The 22,516-nt window shown below is 41.4% G+C and overlaps 1 protein-coding gene across 2 annotated transcripts in view; it reads right to left on the bottom strand.

Moving 5' to 3' along the window:
* EDNRA (endothelin receptor type A) overlaps positions 1 to 695 on the bottom strand; it is a gene marked incomplete at both ends in the record, with an annotated part of 54,223 nt that extends 53,528 nt beyond the window's left edge. The window contains one exon of one of the 2 annotated variants that reach the window (XM_082653524.1): positions 261 to 695. In XM_082653524.1, the coding sequence (XP_082509650.1) occupies positions 261 to 680 (420 nt within the window). The remainder of the gene's footprint in view (positions 1 to 260) is intronic. The other variant, XM_082653523.1, reaches the window with a different exon arrangement.
* Between the last annotated feature and the right edge of the window lie 21,821 nt (positions 696 to 22,516).

Here is a 22,516-nt window from a genome sequence, read left to right as displayed (position 1 = left end):
AATCCCATTCATGCAAGACCATGACTTTGAAGAGTCATCCCTGAAATACTATTTTGTTAACAATTAAGTTAGAAAGTCAGTGTCACATTTAACAAACAATAAAAATTTCAAATGTCACCCAGTTTTAAGAGAGCAGAAATGGCTCTCAGTAAAAACACAGACTGAAATTCCAAAGGACAGAAAAGTCTGCAGCACCTCTCTCAACTGTGGAATCAGAGCATATGTTCCAACCTGCAAACGCATTTGTGGTTACTTCCTACCTTAAATACATTGATAGGGAGATCAATGACCACATAGATAAGGTCTCCGAGGGCAAGGCTGGCTATCAGTGCGTTGGGGCCATTCCTCATGCACTTGTTCTGGTAAATGATCCTGAGCAGGGTTGCATTCCCCACCATTCCCACGATGAAAATAGTACACGATATCACAGTGTTAATGTATTTGAAAGCTGAAGTAATCTTAGTCTGCTGTGGGCAATAGTTGTGCATTGAGCCATTGTTGGGGAGGGCCAAATTCGTGGGTCTATGTGTGGTAACCATGAAGCTGAGTTCTGTCCCACGAAAAGTGGTGAAATCGTCCACACGGGTGCTTAGATTTGTGCTGTAGCTCTCAGGATTATCACTGACGACACATCCAACCAGCGCCAACCCAAACAACACCCTGAGGCAAAAGGTTTCCATCTTGATGCAAATTTGAGGAAAGGTCTCTTATCCTTTTGCTTTGACACCCCCCTTTTTTTTTTTTCTACCTGAAAAGAGAAAAGAGAAAAAATAATTTTGGTTACAAAATCCAGCTGCCAATAAGACTGTAGTCAATGATAATTACTGCTTCAATTAAAAAGCAGGATGTATCTGGTAATTAGATAAGATATATCTGTGTCAGGTTACCCCATGGAAGAACAAAAGAAGCAAAGATCAAAGCTCTACTAGGGCAAGTTATATCTCTGTATCCTGCCTCTATCTCTGTCTCTGTCTCTCTCGCTTTTGTCCATAGCTATACTTACATCTAGATTATAATATGAGGACATGGCGGTTTTTCCTTCGAGTAGTAGAGAAGAAGTTACATTACACCTAGGCTGATAGCCTGAATTACAAAAAACCTTCACGAGTTGAGATAACAATATTTTAGTTATTAACAGAAGAGAAGAGACATTATATGCTGAGTGAAAGTTATGTAGTATTAAGGCATAAAATCACCAAATTCTGTAATTAACAATTCAGTATTCCAACATGTGTGCTGTTTTGCCAATGGCAAATAACGAACATGAAAATAACATGCAGCTCAGGTAGCCATTTGAAGTGTTATGAAATGTTCATTTAAAAACAGAACTCTGATTAACACCATCAATACATTTAACAATCTTAGTCATTTAAAAGTGAGATAGTTGATAAAGACCAAATATTTATTTTATTGAAAACCTGGATGATTACTGTGTACAGTCAACATCTTCTGACAGGAGTTTTTCTGCTTTTCCATTCGTCAGAAATTATTATCAGGATATATGCCAATGAATGAAACTAGGAGTAATAGACTTTCTCAGGCCAGGCATACTATTTGGTTTTCCAAACATCCTTTATACATCCTTTAAACATCCTTTATAGCTACATTGATTATGACCAGTCACTGTGCTGAGCACTTCACATGCGTGATGCCCTCTATTCCATACAATGACCCTCTGAAGCAGTTACATGGTTCCATTATAAACACAGGGAAACACAAGGTCAAGTAGCTTGTCAAGGCCGTAGCTGGTGTGGTGCTTCTGTGATTCAAAGGCAGGTTAGTCTGACTTTGAGCCTGAGCTCTTAACCACTAGACTGTACTGTCTCTCATTCTCATGACTTCTTAGCATCTAAAGTGTTTTAACAATGTTTCCAGCGTTTTGAAGAAGCAATAGACTTTGGAGGTTGGTTAGATATTTTCAAAAGACCATTTCATTATTTTGTTTTGTTTTGTTTTAGTCACTTGCAGAGAGCAGTGGTCCTTCTTGTTCAGGAAGTCTAGGTTTCTACTTGAAGAAAAGATGCTGGGAAAATGAGGGAGGTTGGTGGTAACACAACAATTAAAGGTAAATAAAAACGGCTCTTCCCATTTTAATATTTTGTATATTTTCTGTGAATTTTTGTGAATCTTTAAAATGAAGGCCATAAGCTCATTTATGATGATGTGGTGTGTGTGTATGATGAATACACCCAGGTCACAATTTAAATTTTAAGAATTGTGTCCTTTTGAGTCTATTCATGGTTGATATGAATTTTGATATGAACTTTTAGGAATTTTGACAGTTATCTTGGTTATCCACAAAGTTTAGGACTTAGTCAATATATGGATGAAATAAGATTTATTCAAGTTGTACAGAAGGTCTAAAATAAATATAAGGTGCAAATACTGCATACTTCTGCCTTCCCCAGAGATTTCCCCCCAGGAACCTGAATTAATAATAACATTTTACGTATAGTATTAATCTATTATATACAGTATTTGTTGTCAGACTTGAACTTTACAACTCTAGGTAAGCAGGGACAATATCATGAAGATACTGAGCCTTGAAGAAGTTGTCACATTTTTGTGGCCAAGAAATGGCAGGACAGGTAAAACACCTCACTCTACTTTGCTCATAAGACTTGACTCAGTCAAGTCTTAAAATATCAATTTTTCTAAGCTAGGGGCATACAGTTCTGCCTAGACTTAATTATAAGTAGTTTGCAGGGGGTTTTTTTCCCTGCTTCTTACAGTTTGGAGTATTTGACCAAATGTTGATAGACCTACGACACGCCGCTATTTCCATTCCACCGTGGAGACCAGAACTCTAAGAACAAAGCATATTGTCATCCACCCCTTCAGATCAGAGATGGTAAAAAGGAAATCCTTCAGTATTTTGTGCTGTTTAATGACTAAAGCCTCCCAGTTGCCCAATAGGAATGAACCTTCAGAAACAGTTTTCTTAAAAGTAAAAGAGAGAAGGCCTTTTCCAGAAATGGAATGGCTCTTTGCCCATCAGTCTGCTAGGAGGCTATTTCATGAACTGACCTGGCTATCTATGGTGGGTTGACACCACTCACAAAAGTACCACTCATGTTTGAACGTCAGCACATTGGTTTGCTTGGTGAGCTGATTACCTCAGGGGCTGAGAAGTCTTATCAAAGCTGTGGGTTCTTATCAAAGTGTGCGCCAGCTACCATGAAAACCACTTTCTTTCTCCTCCAATAATGACGCCACCACAGAAATCATTTCTGAAGACATCTCTTTCAGCTCTCTACACATATGAAGCTGCAGAACTAAGGGATACCTGGCAAAGGCACGTGGCTGCCATGCCATCATTGGGTGAAAAATACAAAACCAAAGGAAAAAACCCTTTCAAAGGCATGTTCCTCCAAGCTTATTTCTCTAAGTCACACTGCGCTTCAGATCATCAGTCATAATCAGTCATAGCTCTAGTGAAGCACCTCAGGTTCAGACCTGAAGGACATGGTTTATAGATTCATCATTCTTCATATTTGGGGTCTAAGGATTTGCTGGAGTTCAAAAGCTACCATTAAGGGCTTCCCTGGTGGCGCAGTGGTTGAGAATCCGCCTGCCAATGCTGGGGACACAGGTTCGAGCCCTGGTCCAGGATCCCACATGCTGCAGAGCAACTAAGCCCGTGCACCGCAACTACTGAGCCTGTGCTCTAGAGCCCACGAGCCACAACTATTGAGCCCACGTGCTGCAACTGCTGAAGCCCGCGTGCTGCAACTACTGAAGCCTGCATGCCTAGAGCCCGTGCTCTGCAACCAGAGAAGCCACCGCAGAGAAGCCTACACCGCAGTGAAGACTAGCCCCCCACCCGCCTGTGCACAGCAACAAAGACCCAATACAGCCAAAAATAAATAAATAAAATAAATAAATTTATTTTTTTAAAAAAGCTATTATTAAGCAAGAGGACTGAATCCTTTGTGCTTTAACAGGATCTCAGACTCCCAGGATCAAAGTTCACTCGTAATTAGCAATTTGGAAATTCCGACCTTACCCACAAGGCAAGCGTTTAGAGCAGGTAATTTACAAGAAACGACTGCCAAGGTGTTTCTCAATTACTTAACACAAAACAGAGGGAATGGGAGGAGTCGTAAATATCTACAAGAGGAGGAATAAACCAAATAAACTAGGAACTTCGAAATAAGTTTTTTTGGTGGGTCTTGCTCGGTGGGTAAGAAATTAGTAACTCTCCTGACTGACAACGCCTGACTTTAATATGCCTCCCAGCCCACCCCCCTCCGCCGTCTGGTCTATCCCGGAACGCCATTAGGATGGTGTAAACGGAGGCTGATTATCGGGAAACAGCCCTTGTTCTCGGCACGTGAAGGGCAACAAGTGTCCATGAAAGGAGGGCACAGAACAAAACGCCCAGACCTCCAAGGGCAGGTTTCCAAACTCATTGCCCTGGGGGTTTTCCAGACACATCTGTTCCTCACACCCAGTGTCCTTGGCTACCCTTGGCATGCCCCGGGCGTGCGGGAGAAGCAGGCTGCGGGGCAAACTTCACAAGTAGGCTCTTGAGTCAACAACAAGGGCGTGAGGTTCCACAAAGTTCTCGCAAGCCTCGGGGAAAGGGAGACCCGGGGAGAACTGCTGGTTTTCTTTTGACTAAAAATCCGACGCCCGCCTGGGAAGGCTGAGGCGCTTTGGATCAGTTTCCCAAACCCCCAACGTATCCGGAGCGCACCCCGACCAGGAAAAGCGCCCGCGCCGCCTCGCGCCCTCTGGCAGGTGATGCCAGCCCTGGTGCAGGAGGTGCAGGCGCCGGGCTACAACGCTCCAGGCTCGCCTCTCCTCCCGACCGAAGGGCCCGCCGGCGTCTCCCCTACCCAGCTCGGGACCCCTAAAGAAAAAGAGTTGCACCGACCGTGGAGCTCGGCGGGCGCGGACGGCTGCCCGGTCCGCGCGCGGCGCCTGGGCGAGAGGAAGCCGAGACGGCGAGGGTGGGTGGCGAGTTTCCCGGGCTCCGGCGCTGCAGCGGCCCCGGCTGCACCGCTGCCTCCGCTTCGCAAAACTTCCTGGGCACGGCTTCTCTGGGGAGGTCCTCCCCGAGCCGCCCGCCTCCGGCCACCCGGTGGGATGGAGCGTCTCCACCTCCCGTCCGCAATCGCCAGACCAAAGGGATGACTGTGCGCGCGCACGAGGACTCGCAAGAAAAGGAAAACTCCGGAGGAACACGCCTCCCGTCTGTCCTCCCCTTCTCCCAAGGCTCCCAGACCTTCTACTCCACTCTAGGGCGGCAAGAATGTCCAAACCTTCCAGCCCTCCAGGGATGCAGCCACTATAAAGCACTAGGCTGCCGCCCCCTCCCAGGCCCTGAAGGGTAGGAGTCTTTTTAACTATTTCCTTCCTGAAATGAAAGTGGTTGTGACGGGACGGTGATCGAGGAGGAGGGTAGTTTAACAGACAAGACTCAGAACTGAGGAAGGCCTTGCAGAGAAAACTTTCCTTTCCCATTAAGTGCAGGCAGATTTGATCTGGAGGGAGCGACTGCAGAGTCAGGATCCGAGCATGGTTTCTGCTCTGCGTTCCCTGCCCCTTTGCTTGTCTTGTACGTTCCCCCTTAAGCTTATAGCAAGTAAAAGCCAACATGGACAGCAGTTTACTGGATCAAGGACGTTTTGTTTCTATCTTGTCCCTTGAAGCCAGCACCCCAGGGCTACCTAGTACCGGCCCAGGGCAAAGCAGGAGCCCCTGGAGAGATTGTTGAAAGGTCCAGTATGTTGCTCTGAGAAATCCATGATTCCTCAAGAAATCCAAGCAGGGAGGATGCAGATGCTGCAGAAGGTGGGTTTCAACATGTCTATACCATAGAGAGTTTATCCTAAATGGGGTCGTGGGAGAGGAGATGAGGGACAAAGGCCATTGCCTTGACAGGTGAGAAAAAATCAAGGCCCCTTGAAAAGGAAACCCTTGTACACTGTCGGTGGGAACGTAAATTGGTGCAGCCACTGTGGAAAACAGTATGGAGGTTCCTCGGAAAATGAAAAAATAGAACTACCATATGATCCAGCAATCCCACTCCTGGGAATATATCTGAAGAAAACTGAAAACACTAATTGGAAAAGATACATGCACCCCAGTGTTCATAGCAGTGTTACTTACAGTCACCAAGATATGGAAGCAACCCAAGTGTCCATCAATAGATGAATGGATAAAGAAGATGTGGTATATATATATATATATATATATATATATATATATATATTATGGAATACTACTCAGCCATAAAAAAGAACAAAAATTTGCCATTTGCAACATGGATGGACTTGGAGGGTATTATGCTTAGTGAAATAAGTCAGACAGAGAAAGACAAATACTGTAGGTAATCACTTATATGTAGAATCTAAAAAATAAAAAAAACTACTGAATATAACAAAAAGGAAACACACGGAAATAGAGAACAAACTAGTGCTTACCAGTGGGGAGAGGGAAGAGGGGAGGGACAAGATAGAGGTAGGGGATTAAGTATAAACTACTATGTATAAAATAAATAAGCTACAAGGATATATTATATAGCAGTATTTATATATTATATAGCAGTATTATATAGCAGGGAATGTAGCCAGTATTTTATAATAACTTTAAATGGAGTATAATCTTTAAAAATTGTGACTCACTATGTTGTACACCTCTAACTTATATAATATTGTAAATTAACTATACCTTGTTAAAATCACAATATGAGACAATATTTAATAACCTGAGTAAATGTTCAATATCAAGAAAAGAATAAAAATAAAACATTCTATGGAAAAATATAATCGAGGGCTCCTTAGAGAAGGCCTTGCCCGGGAGTCCTTCAATGCATTGCTGGTAGGAGGCACATTGTGCAAATGTGAGTTTGGAGTCACATTATATTACAGACTGTTCTGATTATCAGCTGCAGCTAAAGAAAATCACCCTAAAATGGTAGTGGTTTAAAACAACATACCTTAGTCATCAATCTGCAATTTGGGCGGGACTTGGCCGGAACAGCTCGTCATCTTTGCTGGGCCTGGAGACTCCACTTCCAAGAGTTTGCTTTCTTGGTAATGAGTGTTGGGTTTTCTCTCTGTGTGTCTCCCTACAGAGTGGTTTATGTTTCCTCACAGCATGGTGGCTGGGTTCCAAGAAGGAGTGTCCCAAGAGACAGGAAATGGTGGCTGCCAGTTTCTTAAAGTCTGGGCCTAGAAACTGATACAGTGTCACTTCTGCGAATTCTATTAGTGAAGCAGTCACAGATCCTAGATTCAAGGTGAGGGAATACAGACCTCACCTGTCAATGCAAGGCGTGTCAGAGGATTTGAGGGGCATTTTGTAATGCATTCAAAGAGATCCACAGAATACCATTGTTGAAAGGGACCTTAATAGTCACCTAGTCCAATGGGCTGGGTATTACCCTGTGTGTTAATCTGTTCTATCTACAGCTCCCTCACGTTGAAGAGTCGGCCAGAATAATTAATAGCTTTTATAAGTGCCTTTGTTTGCATTTAAAAAAAGGTGCCCCTTTAGGCACAGGGCTTGGCAAGCTGACAATATTTTCAGGGAAGAAGAAGTCCTACACCAGGGTTCAAACCTTGGCATGTGAAACGTGTGCTGGTTTTTAGCCCCCATTCACCCTATGACCAGACACACTTGGACAGTACAACCTGCACAACTGAACATGGCAGTCTATCCAGTCTTTGGTAGAGCACATCTATCAGCCTCTACCTCCTGGGACAGCTCATCCCACTGTGGTGCAGGTCTAATTGTTCAAAGTCTTTTCTTCATACTCATTAGGATGGCTATGATCTAAAAGCAGAAAACAAGTGTTGGTAAGGATGTGGAGAAATTGGAACCCATGTGTGTCGCCGATGGGAATGTAAAATAGTGCGGCAGCTGTGGAAAACTGTTTGGAAGTTGCTCAAAAAATTAAACAGAAAATTACTGTATGATCCAGCAATTCCATTTTTGAGTATATACCCAAAATAACTGAATGCAGGGACTTGAACAGATATTCATATACTTATATTCATAGCAGCGTTATCTACAATAGCCAAAAGATGGAAACAACCCAAATGTCCATCTATGGATGAATGGACAAATAAAGTGTGGTATATATATGTAACCTGAAATATTATTCAGCCTTATAAAGGAAAAAAATTCTGATACATGCTACAACATAGATGAAACTTGAAGACATTATGCTAAGTAAAGTAAGTCAGATCCAAAAGGAGAGCTATTGTATGAATCCACTTATATGAGGTAGTTAGAATAATAGTCAATATCTTAGAGACAGAAAGTAGAATGATGGTTACCAGGGACTTGAGGGAGGGAGGAATGAGGGTTTATTGTTTAATGGGTTTCAGAATTTCAGTTGGGGGTGATGAAAAAGTTCTGGAGGTAGATGGTAAGGATGGTTGCACAGCAATGTGAATGCACTTACTGTCACAACCATACACGGAAAAATGGTTAAAATGATAAGTTTATTTTAAGTATATTTCACCACAATAAAAGATATTCTTCCTGACATTAAGCTGAAATCTGTCTCCCCATAATATTACCTTTTGATTGGCCCTATAAGTTCATAAAAACAGTTTTCTGTCTCTTCTGAGAAAGATCTTCAGATATAAACAAACATGTTTATGTGCATCACCAGCACAGATCTGCCTTTGTAAGGCATTGGGGTTGCCTCATTCTAGGTGAGAACAACGTGAACTTTAGTTGTTGAAGATTTATTTTCTCATCTTCTCCACTTTACTTTCAGGAAAATGACTCCAGTGGATTTAAACCAGTGGTCATTCAAAGTAACTACCTCCAGTAACCCCTCTCCCTATAGCCAAGACTTTAAATACTTGCCTCACTATTGTATTCCCTGCTTTGTACTTTTAATGAACATATAATTCACATATTTGACTAAGTTTCTCAACTCAACTTCCAAAGGTTATTTCTTTTCCCTGAAAGGTGGGTTGGAAGCAATCTGCAGGTCTTCTGGGTTTCAGGGAGACTTTCTCAATCACACTCGACTTCTAGTTCATGCAGCTCATTAAGTGGAGCATTATGGTAATGGTATTTACAATGGTTTTTCTCAGCATCACATTATCATTATTGATTTCCTGAACAATAATTGCAGAAGATTAAGAAGTACTCAAGATACCACTTAAAAGCCAACTTTTCATGGGTCCTTGGGGGTAAATGTTCTTATGAATTTAAGTTTCTTGATTCAAATGTGCAGATCCATTTCACAATTGCTAATTCCTTAGCTCCTCATATCTGAACTGCAATAAAGGATCTGAATTGCACAGTATTTGCTAGGAATGTTGTGTTCACTTTAAGGCTCCCTGGGGGCAATAAAACATGATGGGTTTGGGGAAGAACCACAGAGATAAAGAAAGACTGGACAGCTGGTTGTGAGAAGAAAGATGGAGAGATTGGGGAAGTGTACACCAAATCCTGAACCTGTCACTGCAGCGCTGGGCAGTATCATGGCTGAGACTCACTATTGGCAGAGAACATCACTGACCTGGAGGAGAAAAAGCAAGCCTTGTGATTTGAAGGTCCATTTTTAATTAAAATTCACCATAGGCAGTTTGTTTCCAAAAGGAAGTATTCCAAAATGCTAGATTGTAGAGGGGTTGCTGAAGATTCTAGAAGTTTTCTCACCGCAACAATGTTGCACCTGGTGGTCAAGACTGCAGGGTATCTCATCAAAATATACCGAAGGCATAATTATGTAGCCCAGTGTTTTGTAAACTGCTGGCGGCCTCATAGGAGGGCTGAAAAGTCAGTCAATCTTAGCATCACTAATGACTGGATGAGCAGATATTAGGTGTCCTCTGATTACCTATTCCATCTGGCCCGAAATGTTTAACTTGAATCAAGACTTTAGCTATTCTTGTTTCCAGGAAAGATAGGAGATAAACACACAAGTTAAACAAATACCATGAAGAAGCAAATAGATAAATCCAGAAAGTATGACATTTTACTCTTCAGTGAATTAATCAATAAAAAAGGGATATTTTTCTAGATTATAAGAGATTTAAAGGAGCACAACAACCAGTTACACCATCCTGGATTGGATCCTGGCTTGGAGAAACCAACTATAAAGGACATTTTTTTTGAGAACTGGGAAAATTTTGATTTGGACTAGGTATTAGATGTTATTAAGAAATTACTAATTTAATTAAATGTCATTATTTGGGGCATATAGAAGAATGGTCTTATCTTTTTGAGATTCTTTTAGGGGAGATATAATTTACTTTTAACTACCAAAGCAGAAACAAAAATGACAGGAGTTAAAAAAAAAAAAGAAGAAGAATAAAAAAGTACCTGAAGTCTTGGCACATAACAGGAGCTCAGTAAATGATAGATCTTTTCACTTTCATTTCTTCCTTCCTTGTTTGTCTGTGAGGTGACTGGTAGAGCAGAATAAGCAGCATCACGTGACAACCTGGCTGACTTCAGGAAGGTGTCATAGCAGTAGGGCTAAGGCCAAGGAGACCAGTGGCATCCAAGGAGCTACAAGGTAAAAGATGGAAGGGGATCTGATGCCTTGCATTGGCCCAGAGGAGACCAACCATCTACAGCAGAGTTTAATGTCGATGCTGCAGCAGGGATCCTTAACAAGATGGAAGGGGCCTGGGACTTCCCTGGCAGTCCAGTGGTTAAGACTCTGTGCTGCCACTGTCGGGGATGCGGGTTCGATCCCTGGCTGGGGAACTGAGATCCTGCACACTGCATGGTGAGGCAAAAAAAAAAAAAAAAGGAAGGGACCTGAGAGTTCCAGAGTTTGTTAGTGAGGACAGGCCAAAATGAGTACTATCATGAGGTCATTATGACTCTGACTCTTGAATGTTCCTTAGGCTGATGTGGGCTTGGGAACTGTGGGTTGCACTTGCAGTCAAAGAAGACAAACAAACAGAAAGCCTGATCTTGAATGAAGGAGACAGTGAAAAGAGGTGCATTGGGCTGCTCCCCCCAGGCCTGCAAGCCCTGTACTTGCCCAGCCTTGAGACCGAAGACAGAGCCTGGAGTCAGTGACAGAGACATCAATAGTTTAATGATGGGAATCTTACATGTCTGAGCAAAAGGGTCCTGGAGTGATACCCCACCGTGGACAGCAGACAGCAGGCAGGACATGGCAACAATCTTCACTCCTGGGAGGAATAGGGAGACTACTACTTATAGGGGGAACCGACTCATCGGTTACCAGGTAAATCAGCAGAGGGACATGGCCCTCTTAGACCCTCAGGCTAAGTACCTTCATGGGCAGAGGTCTTCCTTTTGATAAACTTGTTAAAATTTTTAAAATATTTATTTATTTGGCTATGTCGGGTCTTAGTTGAGGCACATGGAATCTTCATTGCAGGATTGGGGATCCTTCCTTACAGCGCAAGGGCTCCTTATTGCATGGCAAGGGCTTCTCTCTAGTTGTGGTGAGGGCTCTAGAATGCAGGCTCAGTAGTTGTGGTGCACAGGCTTAGTTGCCCTGTGGCATGTGGGATCTTAGTTCCCCAACTAGGGATTGAACCTGCATCTCCTGCATTGGAAGGCAGAGTCTTAACCACTGGACCACCAGGGAAGTACCTTGGTAAACTATTGTAGGGGAGCCATTCTGACCTAAAGACTAGAACAGTCACTAGCTCAGGCTGGGGGCAAGTATGTAGGTATTTACTGATTAGGCTCTATGATTAAGAGGGAAGTTCAGTTATGTGAGTAGAGTGTAAATGAAACAGGGATGGATCGAGCAGGGGATGTACAGAGAGCAAGAGAACAGCCATCTTGAATGGCCTGGCCATACAAGGTGACAGCAGGTCTCATGTATAGTAACTTCAGATCAGAAGAGGAAAAGGCCATTAACTTATAATTTTTGTTTAGATATGTCAGGGTAACATGAAAGACCCTGACATTGGCAGAAAAGATTGGTAGGTGTCCTGTCTAGTGCACTCTTCTGTGTTATCTATGCCTTTCCTCATCTTTGAGCAATTTTATGACTCTGTTAATTGTAGAAAACTGACAGAAATGCAAGTGATTCTTGTCCATAGAAATGAAAATTAATTTTGACTGGTAGAGATGTAAGTGATTCTTGTCTTGTGGATGTTGATGTTGTCAGCTGGGCTGCCGCCATAAAATACCCACCAACTGGGTGGCTAAGACAACAGAAATTTATTTTGTCACAGTTCTGGAGACCTGGAAGTCTGAAATCAGGGGACCATTATGCTCAAGATGTGGTGAGAGCCCTCTTCCTGGCTTACAGATTACTGCCTTCTTGCTGTGCCCTCACATGGCAGAGGGAAGAAAAGTGAGATAGATAGATAGAGTACTCTGGTATCTCTTCTTTTTTTAAAAAAATAAATTTATTTATTTATTTTTGGCAGCGTTGGGTCTTTGTTGCTGTGTGAGGGCTTTCTCTAGTTGCAGAGAGTGGGGGCTACTCTTTGTTGTGATGCACGGACGTCTCATTGCAGTGGCCTCTCTTGTTGCAGAGCATGGGCTCTAGGCACATGGGCTTCAGTAGTTGTGGCACGTGGGCTCAGCCACTCTGCACCATGTGGGATCTTCCTGGACAAGGGCTTGAACCCATGTCCTCTGCATTGGCAGATGGATTCCCTACCACTGCGCCACCAGGGAAACCCTGGTGTCTCTTCTTATGAGGGCACTAATTCCATCCTCAGGGCCCCACCCTCATGACCTCATCTAATCTGAATTACCTCCCAAAGCACCATCTGCAAATACCATTACATAGGAGGTTAAGGCTATAACATATGAATATGGGGGGGGGGACACAGACATTCAGCCCATATCATTCCACCCCAAAATTCATGTTCTTCTCACATGCAAAATACATTCCTTCCATTCCAACAGCCCCCAAAGTCTTAACTCATTCCAGCATCAATTCTAAAGTCTAAGGTCCAAAGTTTCACTTAAACGTTATCTAAATCAGATATGGGTGAGACTTAAGGTATGATTTGCCCTGAGACAAAATTCCTCTCCTGCTGTGAATGTGCGAAAACAGACAAGTTATGTATTTCCAAAATACAATGGGGAGATAGGCATAGGATAGACAGTTTACTCATATGTAAGAGGAAGTTGTAAGATCATATTAACTATAGGCTTTTTTTTTAATGCTTTATGATTCTATGATTATCTTATAATGATTTTAGGATCAAAATGGATATTTAGGATATAAAGTGGACTTTATATTTAGGAAATAAGATGTCTTTATTTATCATTGATCAGGATATGTGAAAGAAAAGCTTTGGAAGATTAATTTGGCAGAAGTGTTTCACATATCTGAATAGTAACTAGTGGCAAGAAGACAGGTTAGGTTGGTGTATTATTTTAGTATGAAGCATGTGGTAGAGAATAAAGTGGTGATGAACACTGCTTTGGTGGTTTGGGGATAATGTTTAAGGCACAAATCCTAGAGACATTTAAAATGAAGAAGACTGATGTAGCAGCTAGCTTATGCTGTATAACAAGTCACCCCAAAACAACACGTTGGCTTAAAACAATTTTTTACTAGGTTATGATTTTGTAGGTCAGCAATTTGGGCTAGGCTCATCTGGGTGGGCTTTTGCTGGTCTTAGCCAGGCTCATTCATGCCATAGAGTGCCCTCACGTATCTGCAGTCACCCAGCTTCTATGGCCTTGCTAACATATTTGGCTCTTGGCTGGAGTAAGGGGTTAGTTATCAGTGTCATGTGTCTTTCATCATCCAGCATGTTATCCTGGCTCATTCACCTGGTGGTATCAGTGTTTCAAGTGCAGCAAGAAAGGGCAAGCCCCAATGCTCGTGTACTTTTCAAGTACTGGCATCATGTTTGCTATTATCCTGTTGACCAAAGCAAGTAACATGGTCAAGCCCAGAGTCAGTATTGGTGGAGACTAGCCAAGGGCATGAAAAGAGAGAGAGACAATTATTGCAATCATTTGTGCAAACAATCTAATGCAACCCAGAATTTTTTTTTCTTGCGGTGTTGGGGGGGTGTGAGGAACAGATTGGATCTATGGAATGAAGTTAGAAGAGACTAAAAAATGACTCTAAAATTTCCTGGAGTGAGCTCAGAACTGTTCATCAATATTTATTTAGTAAAAACTGTGTATCAGGTTCTGTGCTAGGAACAGAGATTTGAAAAAGCAACAACAAATAAGATATGACCCTATCCTAAAGAAGCCTCGGGTCTAATGGGGAAAAGATAATCAACAGCTTAAAAACAACACAGTAAGTGTTAGGATAGACCTATTTGCTAGATAAGGGGCTGGGAAACATTTTCTGTAAAGGGATATCTAGTAAGTATTTTTGGTTCTGTGGACCCTACAGCCTCTATCACAACCAGTGAACTCTGCTGTGATCACACAAAAGGAGCCCTAGACAATATGTAAGCAAAGTGACCAGGTGAGAAAGATGGACAGTGAATCCATTAGGGTGCCTAAAAAGGGAAGCCAGGTTTGGGGGGCCAGAGGCGTTTATGTGGGAAGAAGAAGAATTCAGTTTTTAAATAGCTTGAATCTAAGGGCATATGAGGGCTTCAGGCTTGAAATTAAAGCATGTAGAGATCAGTAACTGAAGCCAAGAGTTGGATGCATTTCATTTGGAGACAGAATGTGAAAAAGAAAAGGGCAAAGAAATGAGGATGAGCTTTGTACAAAGCATTCAGTTAGAAGCTTGTCAATCAGAGAGAATCACCCGAGAAAGAACCAGAGAAGAAGGGCAGTGTCTGTGACACAAAGAAAGAGGAGAGTTTTAGGAATGAATGAATGGTCAAGAGAGGTCAAAGGGAATGAAGAGTGGGAATGGGTCATGGAGATCGGCAATAAGGGGGATATTGTTCTAAGGCTGTCAAGCTGAGCCTTTAGGCAAACTTTTCTGCTTTACACACATTCAAAATACCTTAGTAATTAGAAACAGTGCAAAAAGACATGCAGAAACATTGCTAAGTAGTGAGTATAAATCTTTTTGCTAAGTTTACTTTCATAATAGGTGGAAGAAAAATCAACACCATCTGAAATTAGCATTGCTACATTAGCCTTTATTTCAAGACTTCTTGGTAACTTTTGGAAAAGGAAAATTATTTTCTTGGGAAATAATTTTTCTATTTTTATGTGGAGGTGAACAATGACAAGGAAGCTTGCATGTCAGGTAAAGCCTTTTATTGATGCTAATTTCTAATTTACATTTTTTAAAGGTGAATATGTTTTCCATGGCTTTATCTGAAGGCTAAGTTAAAACAGCCTACATGTCCATCAACAGATGAGTGGATAAAGAAGATGTGGTACATCTATACAGTGGAATATTAATCAGCCATAAAAAAGAATGAAATAATGCCATTTGCAGTAACATGGATGGACCTAGAGATTATCATACTCAGTGAAGTAAATCAGACAAAGACATATCACATGATATCACTTATATGTGGAATCTAAAAAAATGATACAAATGAGCTTATTTACAAAACAGAAACAGAGCCATGGACTAAGAAAACAAATTTATGGTTACCAAAAGGGAAAGGTGGAGGGGAGGCATAAATTAGGAGTTTGGGCTGAACATGTACACACTACTACATATGAAATAGATAATCAACAAGGACCTCCTGAATAGCACAGGGAACTCTGCTCAACATCCTGTGACAACCTAAATGGGAAAAGAATTTGAAAAAGAAGAGATATATGTATATGTACAACTGAATCACTTTGCTATACACCTGACACTAACACAACATGGTAAATCAATTATACTCCAATATAAAATTAAAAGTTAAAAAAAAAAAAGAAAGAAACAATAACCGAGAGAGGGAGAAGGCCAGCAGGCAGAGGCGGGAGAAGCGGCCAACGAAGGTGGAAAGACTGGGGCCCCAGCGGTGATGAGAAAGGGCCCTGGGAGAGCCACAGGAATGCCCTGATAGAAAGAAGACGCAAGGTCCGGACCTGCATGGGCTTCAGGGAGCTAGAGGGACGCGCGTGCGCGGTTGAGCAGGGAAGCGGCACTCCCTCGCCCCCTCCCCACGCACCGTCTCCTCGGGTTTCCCTCCATTTCTCGCATCTCCTTTCCATTGCCGGCTCCTCCCGCCGCCTTCTGTGAGGCTCCAATGGAGGTTCTGCCACCACCCCTGCCTGCCCTCGTGCCAGACTGCAGATTTCATGGTTTCTGAAGTCTGCCACCCACCATCAGCCCAGAGGAACACGCCAGGTCAGGACCAGAGCTCAGGCGTGAATCCTTTCCTGAACTGCCTGCTCCAGATCTCCAAAGTGTGACCTCAAGTTCAGGGCCCGGGTGGGTAACAGGGTGAACCATCTGTCTGTAAGCTGTAAACCACAGCTGTAAGACAGGTCCTAGTCTTTGAGAACCTCACTTATATGCCAAGAGCTGAAAGAAGGTTTCAACCCTCAGAAAAGGAAGTGGGAGAACTGCACACCCTGCCTTCCCCGACATGTGTTTGGTGCCTTGGTTGGATTTTGATTCTCAGTGTAAGGTGCAGCTGGGGCTTGTTCCCAGCCACCACGCCCCACCAAGGTTAACAGTTTCAGTCTCTAGTTACGATTAGAAAGGCACCTGAGATAGGACTTTTTTGTTGAAATTGATGCCGAATTTGGCCTCTATACCCCGACACGGAAATAAATCTCTGAGACAGAGTTTTGGGTGAAGTAGAAAAGGATAGCTTTATTGCTTTGCCAGGCAAAGGGGGCCACACCAGGCTAGTGCCCTCAAAACTGTGTGTCCCTACCTGGAGGGGGTAGTGAAGAGTTTTATAGTAATGGTTCAAAAAGGAAGGTATGATCAGCTCATGGACATTTTTCTGATTGGTTGGTGGGGAGGTAAGTGGGAGTCCGCATCATCAACCTTCTGGTTCCAACTGGTCTGGGGGCTACGTGCCTGTGGGCAGCATACCTGTTACTTCTCTTACCTGGTAGGCGGTTCAGTATCTGCAAAACAGCTCAAAGATATTATGTGTATCCCTTGAGGGGGAACCAGGACCCTGCCCCAAGGCTGCACTATTGTTTCTTGACTGTTCTTCCCTTGTCTCCGGATCCGCTCCCTTCCCTGATTAGCAACTGTTTGAACCTGCACATTGGAATGCAGGGAAGGTCATGGAGGCTGAATGAAGCCTATTTCCTGTAATCAAGAAATTGGTGGGGGGGAATTCCCTGGTGGTCCAGTGGTTAGGACTCAGTGCTTTCACTGGGAGGGCCTGGGTTCAATCCCTGGTCAGGGAACTGAGATCCCGCAAGCTGCACAGAGTAGGAAAAAAAAGAAAGAAAGGGGGGACACAGAATGACTTTTGTGCCCAGGAGCCCCACGGGGTCCTGCTTGGTTTCAAAATGAGGAAAAAGGAGCCGTTAGATGGGACAGTGAGTTGGGTTATGGAGTGTTAACGGCTGGATCAAATAGATGTGGGCGATTTACCAGTGAACAGAATATAGAATCCAGAAATTGCTGTGTACGTGTAAGTGTTTAGTATAATCATAGTAGCTCACATTTGCTGAGTGCTTGTGTGTCAGCTACTGGAGCCATTTCTCAGGTTATCTTACTTAAGTCGCTGTAAGTTAGGCCCAATGACTCTCTTGGTTTTACAGCATTACCCAGAGCCATTACCGGTAAGTGTTGAAGCCAGGCAGTCTGACTCCAGAAGTCTCAGTGGTATTAATAAATTATCTGTTACAGATCATTCATCAGTGGGAAAAAGGTTATCTGAGGAATGACTAAACACTGGGGACAGGCTTTACACCTATTTCATTTGTTAAATAAATACTGGATGAATCAATAGTTTAAATGTAAAGAATGAAACCATAAAAAATACTACAAGAAAAAAACCAATAATTGAGACTTCTGGCTTTTCATGTATATTTATTGATGACATTTAAGTATCTTTAATGCAGAGTGTATTCTGTCACAAAGCTTTCCAATTTTTTTCATCTTAATTTGTCAATCAAGGCTTTAGGACTACTACTTACATGTCCAAAACTGGGTGATGGGTTTTGTGCTGTAAATAATTTAGAATTCAGATTTCAGAATTCTCTCAATGTGCCATTGCCAACAGCTCAGTCATCTCTCATGGATGAGGTCTCCTTCCCAGGTACTCTTGTTATCCCTCAACTGGAAGACTTAGAGGTGGCTTCGCCTAAAGGAGGGTGGATGGATTAGACAGCATCTCAAGGACATTTGTCTACAGCTTTCTGATTTGAATATTCCTGGGCGGACATCTGTATTTGTTTGCTAGGGCTGCAATAACAAAATACCACAGACTGGGTGGCTTCAGCAACAGAAATTTATTTCTCACAGTTCAGGAAGCTGCAAGTCTGAGATCAAGGTCTTGGTAGGTTTGGTTTCCTGAGGCATCTCTCTTTGGCTTGCAGATGGCAGCCTTCTTGCTGTGTCTTCACATGGTCTTTTCTTCTGTGAGTATGTGTATGTCTTAGTCTTATCTTCCTACAAGGACACTGGTCCTGTTGGATTAGGGCCCACCATATGATCTCATTTTGCGTTAATTACCTCTTTAAAGGCCCTATCTCCAAATACAGTTGTTGGGAGTCAAGAGTTCAACATATGAATTTTAGAGGGGACAAAATTCAGCCCATAAATACATCTAATGCTTGCACTCTGTGTCTTGGAATGGCAGCATGGTTTTGCAGCCATGGAACCCCTGCATTCCAGGCCTTGCTCCCACTTGCTGCTTCATGTACTGCCCTTTGGGTTTGAGTGATTTAAAGAAAAATGTTCACAGTTTGCTTTATGTGCTTCACAAATGTATATATTTCTGTGGAAGTATTTTAAAGTAAATTATAGACATCATAACCTTCACTTCTAAATATTTGATTATCTCAACTATAAGAACCTTTTCCTATTATTGGAAGAATTTATTTCCAATTTTATTAAATGTTTATTTCTTCTCAAACATATGAATTCAATTTTGATATTTTCCTGATGCACTTATTTTTAGCTGTCCCCTTTTAGTCAAGTGTGCAGAGTATCCTCTAGGTTGGTGTTTCATCAACATTTTATCATTGGCCAAGTGTTCTGTGGTTAAGTAGCATTTGGAAATGCTGGTGTTAGGTGAGTCTCAAGGATGTGGTGATGTCATTAGTCACCATTTTAGTCATACTATGTTGCTGGTAGTCACTACAGGGAAAGTTTATTCATGCTATAGTTTTGTCATTTCTGTCCATGTGAGATTTAAAAAAAATTATGCCTTGAGGGTATTACATTTTAGACATTGCTTTTTTAAACAGCATTTTAAGCTCTTTTATATTGAGCCCTTGCCTACTTTATTCCTTGGAGATACTCTTTTGTTTTTCATTTCTGGGCTGTGGTAATATTTCCCCAGAACATTAAAAAAAATTTTTTTTGATACCTGGTAGGAACTAACTGAAGAGTCATATAAACGACTCCACCCCATCCACTCTTCCTGTCTTTATTCAGAGCCAGCTGTGTATCCTTAGACCCACATATATCCTTAGACCCACATATAGTTCGTGTGAGGTGATATCTCATTGTCCATCTATCAAATGGCTCTTTAATATGTTAACATACTGAATTCTGTGAATTAATTTTCTAATGATAAACCAGTCCTTATATAAGCCATATTTAATTATGATGCTTTGTTCTTTTACTCTATACTAGAATTGATTCACTAATATTTTAGTAAGAATTTAAAAATTTACATTCACAAGTGAAATTGGTTTATGGTAAGAGCTGTAGTCTCAGATGCCTAGAGGAGACAAATTTGTCTAAAAAAATTAAGTAGATGAGGCTCTCAAAGAGAAGTGGAGGCTGCGGTAATAGGAGAATGGATGTTGGGTCTCATAACGTCTATTCAGCATTAAAAAACGCTATCTAAACATAATCATTGGCAAGAACAGGTATGGCCCATAGAACTCAGCTAGTAGCATTTAGTATTTGTGTATGTGTTCGTGCTAGCCTTACAGAATGAGTTAGGAGGCTTTTAAAAAAATGTATAGAAACAATTTAAATTAAATAGAGTTTATTGGTTTTATTGAGACAAATTCACCCATAAAATGGTCTGGACCCAGGACCCTTTCGGGGGCAAACATATTTATTTAATTTGTCCTAAAGTTATTATCTAATTTGGGTTTACAACTGGAACTCTGTATATTTATGTTTTCTAGGAGCATAGTGTTTCATATAGAATTTTAAAATTTCTGTGTAAGCAGACATGCTTTCTTTTAGACTAAGTTAGCTGGGAGCAGCTGTGCAAGCTGAGACCCCAGGCTTGCCAGTGCAAGAAATGTTTGGGTGCAGAAGTTGCCCCCTTTCCTGGGTGTGTGTGTGTGTGTGTGTGTGTGTGTGTTGATTGTGGGTGTCTGGAGTTACCTCAGCCTTGGCTGTGCTTCTGTTTCTTGCCCTATGCTAATAGCCCTGCTCAGTTAGATCTTCTGGAAGCAAATATCCAGCCAGAAGATTTCCATAGACAGGGAGATTCAGGGACAGAGCTGGCTCAGGTATTTTATAGGTATTTCTTTAATTGCTTACCTTGATAATCTCCTCATCATCCACTCTGCCCCTCACATTTGTGGATTCAGAACTTACAATTTCTCTGTGACGAGGCCTTAGAGATGAATGTCTCTTTCATGGTTGCCTTTCCCACACCTATTTTGTGTTTCAGTTTTCTCTGGTTTGGATTTCCATCAGTTTGATCTCATCTGCTTTTTATTTCCTCAAAGTTTCTGGTCTACTGATTATAGTTTTTCTTGTTTCCAGTGCTGTTAGGGATTTATTCTTTAAAAAAAAATCTTTTTATATTTTCAAATGGGTTTTGGGAAGGAATGAAAAGTAAACATATATGTTTCTTCTGTCACCTTGAACTGAAAGCTTTGTGGGTTCTGTATAATTGCTTATTACTTTATTAGACTCTTATTCAGTCTCCATCCTAACAAACATACACTTTTTTTCTCTAACTGTTGGGAAGTTAATATTAGATAGGGTTTTTTATATGGTTTAACATTATGGTATGAAGTATTGACTAGAAATATTTCTTTAAATCACTTCTAAATCTTTAGACTCCTTATTATGTTTGAACCATGAACTTATTTGAGCATTACAAGTTTTGTGGTTTAAACATTTTTTTAAAAAGTTATAAATGCTATGGTCTTTGCAGTAGTCCATTCAGTAAGGCCAGTATGGAATTCAGTTACTAAATCAGCTGAGAAAGGATTGATATATAACGCACTGGAAACAGGGACTGTACAGTTGGATTCACTGTCTTCTGCTCAGATACACAAAGGGAACATAAGTGATGTCATGAAAGGCTGTGGAGTTGGTGTTTGAAGTCATATAATTGGGTTTTGCCTCTAGCATTCTGAATTTTGGGACCTCGAGCAAATCCCTTAAATTTCTGAACCTCAGTTTCCCCATCTGCAAAATGGTAATGATTGTATCTGCTCATCCTTATCTCGAAGGTTTTGAGAAAATGAAGGTGAAGCTCCTTTAAGAAACCAAGTTAAGTAAATGTGAGTCAGTTATTAAGTGTTCTTATACCTTACCAATGACTATCTTCAAAGATGTTTTTAAAATCATAAAATTCTTGACTTCCTTTGAGGTGAGGACAACTTGAATTCAAACATTTATTATTTTTTATTATGAAAATGAGACCTTTTGTCTGGGAAAACAAATGCAGAATAATAAGTTCTTTGTTTAATAAAGTGGAACCATTCATTAGATCTGATGAAAAATAGAGGTTTCATTTCTAATAGAGGTTTCATCAGTGTTTCAAAATTATGTTTCCCAAAAGGAACCAATTTGGAGATGTTTTCATAGAAACATCTGGATAGTGGGTTAGAAATGTTTAGAATGTGCCTTGTCTAAGTGTACTTAATTTATTTTGGCTGGCTAAGCCTTTTCTCTAGAATAGATATTTAGGACTCACCTTTTCTTGGTTAGTTTCTCCCAATAACCAGTGTCACCTGAAGAGACTCATTCTTTTAATCAGAATGCCCAGTCTGGCAGCCTGTGTGAGTCAGTCTTCAATTTGAGAATTCTGCCAGGCAGAGAATTGTTAAAGGAAAAAAAATTGAAGTCAGGCCATGAAAACTCAGGATTCATTTGTACCCAGCTAATTCACCAGGGAAAATAACCTTGGGGTATATTTATTGTAGAAGAAAATTAAGCACTCTAATGGATCTGGATCAAGCCTTTGGAAAAAGAGAGGGGGGTTCATTAACAAAAAGTCCCTCTCTCCTATCCAACCTTCCTGTGACCTGAAGTTATGGAAACAAAATGCTCCAAAGAACAAATACTGTTGAAAGTTTGTTTGTGGTGGTTGAAGGGGAATGGCATGCCACAGAAATAGAACTGAATAGCAGATGCCTTATGGAAAGTCCAAGACTGTCCTCTTCGTGTAAGACAATCTTTTCTAACATACGTATTTAAGATTATAATTGCCACTTTAAGTATCACTTTACTGGCATCGCACAAGTTTTATATGTAGTATTTTTGTCAACATTCAGTTCTAAGTATTCTGTAATTTCCAGTATACTTTGTATTTCTTCAATTAATTATTTAGAAGCATGGTTTTTAGTTTCTCATTGT

This window comes from Grampus griseus, assembly GCF_964374135.1.
Source record: "Grampus griseus genome assembly, chromosome: 4".
NCBI lineage: Eukaryota > Metazoa > Chordata > Mammalia > Artiodactyla > Delphinidae > Grampus > Grampus griseus.
Note: the sequence above shows the minus strand (reverse complement) of the source record. Positions and strands in the feature narration are given on the sequence as shown.